Genomic DNA, 10,402 nt, shown 5'->3' with positions numbered 1-10,402 from the left:
ATGACCTGGCTCTTCTTTCACACAACCAAAGCCAGATGAAGGATAAAACAACCCATCTTGCAACAACATCGGCAGGAACAGGCCTCAAAATCAACTTGAAGAAAACAGAATTGATGAAGATAAACAACACTGTCCAAACACCAGTCACAGTTGCTGGCTAGGCCATCAAAGAAGTTGAGTCCTTCATCTACCTGGGGAGTGTGGTGGACAGACATGGTGGCACAGACTGCGACATCAAGGCAAGAATTGGCAAGGCTAGGACAACATTCACCATTTTAAAGAACATCTTGGCCTCAAAGAACCTACGTACTATCACCAAACTGCGGATATTCAACTCTAATGTATGTTTGTTGAAGAGACGTGGAGGATGACTAAAGCTACCCTGCAGAAGATCTAGACATTTTACAACACCTATCTCACGCCATCTTCAACATCCGATGGCCTGAAAGGATCTCAAACTAAGAACTATGGATGAGAGCAGGACAGGAAACAATGGAGGTACAAATAAGACAGAGGAAGAGGGGCTGGATTGGACACACACTAACTAAAGGAAGCCACCTTTCAGCATCACACGCCAGGCCCTGACTTGGAACCCACAGGGCAAAAGAAAAAGAGGACGACCTAGAAACACCTGGAGGCGTGACTCGGAGTCAGAGTTAAGAACACAGGATATGACCTGGCAGGATGCAGCTAAAGCAGCTCAGAATCGTGTTCGTTGGAGGATTGTCGTTGATGGCCTATGTTTCTCACGGAGCGACAGGCCTAAGTAAGTAAGTAAGTAAGTTGATCATTGTTTCATGATGAGATTTTTGCATTAATATTTTTACAGTGGTTAAAAACTTGAATGTTTAATTTCTTAGTAAATATGTGTTCATGACATTTAACACAGAGAAATTAAAAATAATAATTTTTATTAATGTTTTGCATGAATCCTTTGTATCCATTATATTTGTTAGAATTGTATAAAATAGGAAAATTTTTAATTTTTGGCATTTTGAGATGTCCCCTCTGGAAACAAGAGGGTAGAATTTTGTGTTTCTGGCATATGCTGTACAATTCAGTATTATGCAAATAAAAAAAATTGTCATCACTATGTTTCAAACATTTCTTTATCATTACTAACTAAAAAGAGGATTTTTTTTATTTGAATCATAATCAAAAATTGTTGCAAGGGTAGCTAAAATTAGCTCAATTGATTTCAAGAATCAGTCAAATGGTTTTTTTTTTTGCTTGCAAATGGACAGATAAGAAGGTCATTCAGCTGTATCAAAATCTTAGATTAGTCTTCTTTATGACATTTCTTCAATTTCCTAATTTTTGTTAGGCTTGAATTCAAAAGAACTAATTGTGATATTTACATAAAAACTGGCTCTTTTGAGATTATTATAACTTATTATGTTTTTATTAATATTATTTTCTTATCCTTACCTTCGTAACGGCTGACTAAAAATAAGAAGAAAGGCAAGGTAAACGTTTGATTTGTTGTATTGTTTTTTTTATGATTTTTACCAAAATTGTTAAATAAATAGTGCCTTTTTATCAGTAAATTACCAACATTTCAGCTATTTAAACAAGAGGCCCATGGGCCACATCGCTCACCTGAGTAACTTGAGTGATGCAGATCTTTTTAAAAGATTTGTTCTATATATATTTCTATATAAAACTTGGATTCCCCATTGTGGCCCCGCCCTCACCCGAGGGTCATGATTTTAACAATTTAATATCTACACTACTCAAGGATGCTTCCACATAAGTTTCAGCTTTCCTGGCCTAGTGGTTCTTGAAAGGAAGATTTTAAAAGATTTGTTCAATAAATCTCTATGTAAAACTTGGATTCCCTATTGTGGCCCCGCCCTTCCCCTGGGGGTCATCATTTTAACAATTTAATATTTACACTACCAAAGGATACTCCCACATAAGTTTCAGCTTTCCTGGCCCAAACGTTCTTGAGAAGATGATTTTCAAAGATTTATTCTATATATTTCTATGTAAAACTTGGATTCCCTATTGTGGCCCGCCCTAACCTCGGGGGTCATAATTTTAACAATTTAATATCTACACTACCCAAGGATGCTTCCACATAAGTTTCAGCTTTCCTGACCCAGTGGTTCTTGAGAAGAGGATTTGTAAAGATTTGTTCTATATATTTCTATGTAAAACTTGGTTTCCCTATTGTGGCCCCGCCCTACCCCCAGGGGTCATGATTTTTACGATTTAATATTTACACTACCCAAGGATGCTTCCACTTAAGTTTCAGCTTTCCTGGCCAAGTGGTTCTTGAGAAGTAGATTTTTAAAAGATTTGTTCTGTATATTTCTATGTAAAATTTGGATTCCCTATTGTGGCCCTGCCCTACCCCCGGGGGTCATGATTTTAACAATTTAATATCTACACTACCTAAGGATGCTTCCACATAAGTTTCAGCTTTCCTGGCCCAGAGGTTCTTGAGAAGAAGATTTTTAAAGATTTATTCTATATATTTCTAGGTTAAACTTGGATTCCCTATTGTGGCCCCGCCCTACCCCCGGGGATCATGATTTTAACAATTTAATATTTACACTACCCAAGGATACTTCCACATAAGTTTCAGCTTTCCTGGCCCATTGGTTCTTGAGAAGAAGATTTTTAAAGATTTGTTCTATATATATCTATGTAAAAATTGGATTCCCTATTGTGGCCACGCACTACCCCTGGGGGTCATGATTTTAAGAATTTAATATCTACACTACCCAAGGATGCTTCCACATAAGTTTCAGCTTTCCTGGCCAAGTGGTTCTTGAGAAGAAGATTTTCAAAGATTTGTTCTATATATTTCTATGTAAAACTTGGATTCCCTATTGTGACCCCGCCCTACCCCCGGGGGTCATGATTTTTACAATTTAATATCTACACTACCCAAGGATGCTTCCACATAAGTTTCAGCTTTCCTGGCCCAGTGGTTCTTGAGAAGAAGATTTTTAAAGATTTGTTCTATATATTTCTATGTAAAACTTGGATTCCCTATTGTGGCCCCGCCCTACACCTGGGGGTCATGATTTTTACAATTTAATATCTACACTACCCAAGGATGCTTCCACATAAGTTTCAGCTTTCCTGGCCCAGTGGTTCTTGAGAAGAAGATTTTTAAAGATTTGTTCTGTATATTTCTATGTAAAACTTGGATTCCCTATTGTGGCCCCGCCCTACCCCCGGGGGTCATGATTTTTACAATTTAATATTTACACTACCCAAGGATGCTTCCACATAAGTTTCAGCTTTCCTGGCCCAGTGGTTCTTGAGAAGAAGATTTTTAAAGATTTGTTCTATATATTTCTATGTAAAACTTGGATTCCCTATTGTGGCCCCGCCCTACCCCCGGTGGTCATGATTTTAACAATTTATTATCTACACTACCCCAGGATGCTCCCACATAAGTTTCAGCTTTTCTGGCCCAGTGGTTCTTGAGAAGAAGATTTTTTAATGACCCCACCCTAATTTCGTATTTTCTTGATTATCTCCCCTTGGAAGGGGTCTTGGCCCTTGATTTTAACAATTTAAATTCCCCTTCACCTAGGGATGCTTTGTACCAAGTTAGATTAAAATTGGCCCAGTGGTTCTTGAGAAGAAGTTGAAAATGTGAAAAGTTTACAGACGGACGGACGGACGGACGGACAGACGGACGGACGGACGGACGGACGGACGACGGACGCCGGGTGATCAGAAAAGCTCACTTGAGCTTTCAGCTCAGGTGAGCTAAAAAAGGCCCTGCAACATATTTCTTGTTTTTTTTTTATTTTATTTTTTGTTACTTTTTTATTTTTTTATGTAAATTTAATCTAAAGAAAATTGAGACTTAAAACGTTATCATAATTTCGATAAGAAAGCCCTTATTTGTTTAGTAAAAGTAATTGTAAAGAAAGAATCATAAAAACAAAGAACAATTACACAGTTCTTTAGTTTAATTCTTTTGTAAATACATGTATGTATTAGCCACATACCCATTTCCAGTGGAGTTTCTTTGTATTTTCTCTTTTTTGACATCCTCCTTTTCCAGAAAATTATGGCAAGGACTAAGAACAGTATCAATACTAGAAAAATGGTACTCCCTTTGATCACTCCTGCATCGCTTGATTCTTCAACTACATTACCGGTCTCTGTGGTCAATATGCTCATTGTGGAATTTATTATGCCACCAACCGGTGTACTTTGGTTGTTAGGATTAATTTCTGTTCTGCAAATTGGAAATAAATATGGATGATTTTCATATTTTATAATTTGGTAAAGACAGTTCTGTTCTATTATTTTATTTACATTTGAAGTGGTTTTATTGTTACGAAAATTAGTCTGTAAATACATAATTATATGTTAATATATATAGTTCATATCTTGTAAATTTGTTTGGCTGTTAATTATATTATTAATTTTGATCAGATCCTCATATACAAGATGATACATGACTGTATTTTCATTGTTGGAGCCCATAAGAAATATACATTGAATAAAACGAAAAACCTAAACCTATACATTATAATATTTATCTTCTCCAGAATATATAAAGAATTGAAAGGTTACCTGTTCGAACAAGATGGATCTGCATAAAAACATCGATTTTCAGTGTTGATTTTGCTGCAGGCTGGAACTAGACGAAGAAAATTAATATTTTTTTGTTAATAGTATATCTGATCACTGATTTATAGAATACATACATTTGTGTAAGTCTGTTCCTCTGAAGTTTTCATCTGGACAACCGGCTTGAAAATGATTACAACTGATCTGATCCAAGAATCCATCTCCAAAAGACTCCAGGCAATGTCCTTAATAGAACAAAAGTTATCCATTTCGATAACTTACAAAAAGTAAAGATTTTTAGACCAATCTTCATTTAAGATACAGTTTTGTTGAAATATGAAGCTCCAAAAATCTTGAATATGTTTTAAATGATTTTAAGGATGAATTATTAACTGGCTGATGTTTCAAATATATATAACGCCTTTGTTACATAATACCATAAATGCAAAACCGCTTAACTTTAATTTAATCGATTTAAAAATTTAAAAAATTTCAAAGAAACATTTTCATGGTTTCTAAATTTTTACGGGGGTTGTCCATAAAGTTCGTAGACAAAGAGGTTTTTTTTTTTGTAAAAATAAATGGTTCTTTATATATATCTAATGTATATAATATCAGAATATTTCTTTTGAAAAACAAAGTCAGAAGGATTAAAATTTTATTGATGAAACTTTATATTTTTCTAAAATCAGGGGTCTTTAAATGTAGCAGATTGTGTTCAGGGACCAGTTTGACGTTAGACTAATTTCATTATTACGTCAAACATTTGGATTTTGATTTTTTTTAAATATATGTTCATGGACACACACTGCATTTTCTTTATTATGTCATACTGCAAAGTGCTAGAATGAAGTATAGATAATAATTAATTTAATTTTTAAAATGCAAAGCAGTACACAGTAATTTACGAGTGTCAATATAAACAACTCGTATGCACATGTTGCACATTCAAGTCCGATTTTGCGCAAGATTTATAACAACGCCATGAATAGAAATATCCGTTTTCATCACATGTGTTTTCAAATCCTTGTAGTGTCTTCGAATTTACACGCACAATTGAAAAAACTATATACCTATCTCAAATTGATAAACTCCCACTGTAGGACGTGGGGACCGGTTCTTCGGATGAGACTGTATAATCTGAGGTCCTGTGTCGCAGTAGGTGCTGGCACGAAAAAGATCCCTCCCTGCTCAAGGGCCCTATAGGACAAATTTTAGAATTTCAAAATATTTTTTTTCGTTTACCCTTCTGATATAACCCGACGATTTTGCTGTAGCAGAATTCTACGAGAGCTGATCTGTCTTTGTTAGGGACACAGGTATACTGATTACGTCCATACTGGTCCTCACTACAGTTCAGTCTGGTAGCAGCTGAGATAAACTCTGTCTCACTAGTAGGACAGGAATCCACCACGTAACCAAACCCTCGGTAAGTCATTTCTGGAATAATAAGAGAACATGAATTCCATCTTTGCGTTGCGTTCATGTATATTAAAGCCGCATAGTCCAATTCTTATCGCAATATATATATATATATATATATATATATATATATATATATATATATATATATATATATATATATATATATATATATATATATATATATATATATATATTCATTTTTCTTTTTGAAAAAATAATTGTCCATAAATTGGTTTCAACTTTTGTCAATATTTCTCCAAAGTCTAATTTTTTTCTTTTAAAAGATATCAAAATCAAAAAGTTAAAAAAATAATTTTTGTTAGGTCACACAAAAAATAATCCTATATAAATATCGAGTGAAATCACCTATATACTGTATTGTAAAGCACTTTGAGTAGCATTTATGCTATAAAAGCGATGTATATAAACAATCATAATTATTTATCGCTTATATCTCATGAAGAACAAACCCGAGCTCTTTTTTCAAAACAAAGTACTTGTACCTGTACACAAATACTATTTTAGCCTTTTTTATAAACGTCCTTAAAAAGATCTTTAAAATATCTGATTTTCCTTTTTCTTTCAATATACATATCAATAAAAGAATTGCTACGAAATATATTCAATTAATTTCTTAATTTTTATAAGATATGTTATGACTTAGGCTTCTACTAATCGAGACCAGTCACGGTAGCCTAGTGGTAGAGCGTTCGCTTCGTGATCGGGTTCGATTCTCGTTCGCGGCGCCGCGTCATACATAAGATGTAAACAAAGGTAGTGACTGTTCCTTCGCCAAGCGCTCGGCACTAGAAGTGAAAGTCACGGGTCTTTCGGATATGACCTTAAAAACGTAGATCCCGTGTCACAGTAGGCGCTGGCACGATAAAGAACCCTCACTGCTCAATGGCCCGGAGTGCCGAGTATAGGTCTAAATTTGAAGCCCTTCATCGGCATACGGTGACGTCTCCATATGAGTGAAAAATTCTCAAGAGGGACGTTAAACAATATACATTCAATCAATCAATCTACTAATGGAAAAAAAAAATTCGGGTTTGAATTATCTTCAAATTAGATATAATCGATAAAATCATTTTTTCAAAGGTGAATTCCCAACAGATCTTAATTTCCCGTCAGGAACTTCTGTTTGTCAGCAAGGTTTTTGATCTATGTTTCCTTGTTAGGATTGTTGTAATAAAGAATTAAATCAATCTTATGATTTATTTTTATATCTTGTCTATGTAATGACGAACTTTTATTGTGTAAGATTATATGTGCCTGTTTCGGACTAATTTTTTTAAGCGGCCTTAATACGAGGAAATAAACATGAAGAGAAAAGATCGCGTGTTATTAAGATATCATAGTAGAAAGCAAAATTTTAAATCGTAAAAAGATGAGGGGAAGCAACAAATTCAATTATTAAGTAATGAGTATTTTTTGTTTGTTCTGACGTTTGATAAACTTGACTTATAAAGATGTAAATAGACGAAGGACAAATAACTATGTAGTTAAATATAGTAAATTAAAGGTGGATATATCTCTTTTTAGCTTACTTGAGCCAAAGGCTTAAGTGAGCTTTTCTGATCACAATTTGTCCGTTGTCTGTCGTTGTCGTCGTGATATATATATATATATATATATATATATATATATATATATATATATATATATATATATATATATATATATATATATATATATATATATATTTAATTTTGCTTGTATTCTCGCAATCTCATTGGTTGATTTCCAAAAAGGAACGCAAATTATTTTGTATAATCTGGTTTGGTATGGGGACACACCCCCTTGACAACCAGCTTAATCATCATATACATGCAATCCCCTCATTTCCAGTCCTCGGAATCCATGGAAAATTCCAGATTTTAATAAATGTACCTTCAACTATAAACAATTACTCGATCTAACCTCATGTAAACAAGCATCATGGCTGCTAGATCTTTGTATCAGTTATTACCTCCCCTCGCTTCAAATCACTTCCGTTACTACGGTTGTATTATTGCGCAGTAAATTTGAACTTATAAAAAGCAACACAATTTTACATCAAAAGTTGTTCAATTATTTTAAAATTAAATTATAAGTAATGACTCTAATTCTTGGCCATATTATCGAGTATAATCTGGTTTGGGTCAGTGTACGCTTTTTTATAATCCGATAATATATATATATATATATATATATATATATATATATATATATATACATATATAATACTCTTATATCAAACACAGGGTCGTTTTATTCGCTCTGTTTTACATTTCACACAAAGGAATTTATTTTATCGGTTAGTCTTGAGCGGAAAAAATGTTCCTCGATTGCAATAAAATTCAAAATATTCAAGTTTAGTTATAATTCATATAGCAATAAAAGGAAGGTAGTTTAACATGCAACGTCGTTGATATTTGGTATTGATATATAAAATGACTGAAGCTTCATTATTTTAAATCAAAAGTTAATTTATTTAGTAATATCTTTACTTACTGCTAATATTCATTGATCATGTATGTATCCTTTTCTTTTTCTTCTTTTTTTTTTAAAGTGCCGTCATTTTCTAAACGAATGTACCAATAGGTAAGAGAAGGAAGTATAAGAACAAACTTACCTTTACTCAATACCACGTTACCTGACCTTCACATTTACACATATATTTAGATTATGCGGCCCGGATAAGAGGAAAACCCATTAATATTGATTTTTAACAGGAACTATTAAACACCAATCCTATACAAAAGGATGATAATTTTAGTATGTAAAGTTGATATTTAATGTGTAACATTATTTTCTTATCTCGCAATCTAGAGCGTACAATGATACATTTCTTATTCAAACTGGTAGATATACTTCCGAAAAGTAATTATCTGGGGTTTTTTTCATATTACTTAGGGAACACATTGATAGCATGTTGATGTGTGGTATAATTATTCGTATAATAGTATATAATAAGTGTAATCGGCATAGATTTATTGGAGTTCATATCTTGAATTGGATGCAAAATCAACAGCATTCTTTTTACATGTATTCATATTATGCTTTTTAGTGAAATATTGAAATAAAAAAAATAAAACCCATATTTGATTTATCATTTTTTAATTTGTTTATCTGATTGTTTGTTATATTTCCTTAATTCCCCAGCGCATCTGTATTGTGAATCATTTTTCTTCTGTATAGGTAACTATGCATTTCTTTTCATATCATATTCTAGATATATATTAATTCTATGGATAAGGAAATTAAAAAAAAGAAACAAGGTTAAATACTATTCAACAATATTTACAGGGGTTAACATACTGTACAGAAAATGTAACGCAGCATTGTTAATGCTTGAAAAAGGAGACGTGGACTAATTTTTACGGGAAATATTACTGTAACATCACACAAAATAGTTTTACATCATAATATAGGACCATAAAAAAATCTTTAATTTTAAACTGTATTAGGATTACAAACAACATAATATTTTCAATGCATTAAGAATAGTTACTAGTTAAATCCCAGACAACAGTTTAGAAACAAATCACCTATTGCAGCAAACCTGTCGGATGACATCATTTTGATTAACATGAGCTGTGAATTCTTAAAAACGCAACATTTTCATCTATGTACGACTTGTTTCATACCAACTATAGCCGTGTTCCGCCATATTTCTTTGAGATACCTTGTCTCATTGTTACGATATATACCCCAATGCGGTCGTTACGCTTGAATGATTTTTTGGTTTTTGTATCGACTTGTGCACATCTCCGATGGTAAAGCATATGAGAACATATGAGGTGATCAAAAAAATTTCAAAACCACTATATACAACATAATAATCATATTTCTGAATAATTATTGATTTGAATCAACAGAAACAAAATGCAAGTTTGGAAGAGAAATTTAGATGCATGAATACATATTTTTACAGTGCGCCAATTTATGTAGAATAAACTTGAAATAAAAAGCAGTAAAATCTGCAAACACATTTTTAAATTATATCATTTTATCAAATTATATCATTTGAACGAACAAAACAACCGACGTCTTTGATTTGCAGGTCCTAAAGATGCAATTGATGCATATCGAGAAAACGCCTCGAAAGCTGTAAACGTACCCATACCTGGAAAAGGTTACTGCATCGGTTCGAAGATGTGCACCAGTCAAGTGATATACACCCTGAATCCCATTTATTGAAATATGCATCACAAAAAAGAAATAAACTCCATAAAAGCTCAATAGTAAACACACTGTCATTACTCCTTACAGACTAGCACGCCGATAGTCCGTGCTGATCACACTTTGGTCAGGGAAAATATCACAAGTGGAAAGAGAGTTATTTGGTATTTGCGCAGCTGAAAGGGGGGGAGGGGGGTAAAGTATTATAACTGCTGTTCATAAGCTATAATTGTGAATTGTCTATCTACATGTAGTTCTAATA

General features: G+C 33.2%; 1 protein-coding gene across 1 annotated transcript; it reads right to left on the bottom strand.

Annotated features, from left to right (window-relative positions):
• Positions 1–187: 187 nt before the first annotated feature.
• On the bottom strand, positions 188–5,986 carry LOC134232929 (uncharacterized). Its single transcript, XM_062714927.1, has 5 exons — positions 5,794–5,986; positions 4,686–4,793; positions 4,552–4,618; positions 3,978–4,210; positions 188–393 (listed from the first exon to the last, which is right to left on the bottom strand). The coding sequence occupies exons 1-5, from the start codon at positions 5,984–5,986 to the stop codon at positions 188–190; spliced, it is 807 nt and encodes a 268-aa protein (XP_062570911.1).
• Positions 5,987–10,402: the final 4,416 nt, after the last annotated feature.

Source organism: Saccostrea cucullata, unplaced genomic scaffold, assembly GCF_032062105.1.
Source record: "Saccostrea cucullata isolate Sc308-1 unplaced genomic scaffold, CSIRO_AGI_Scuc_v1 ctg4100, whole genome shotgun sequence".
Lineage (NCBI taxonomy): Eukaryota > Metazoa > Mollusca > Bivalvia > Ostreida > Ostreidae > Saccostrea > Saccostrea cuccullata.
The sequence above is the reverse complement of the archived record's forward strand: the minus strand, read 5'-3'. Positions and strand labels throughout refer to the sequence as shown.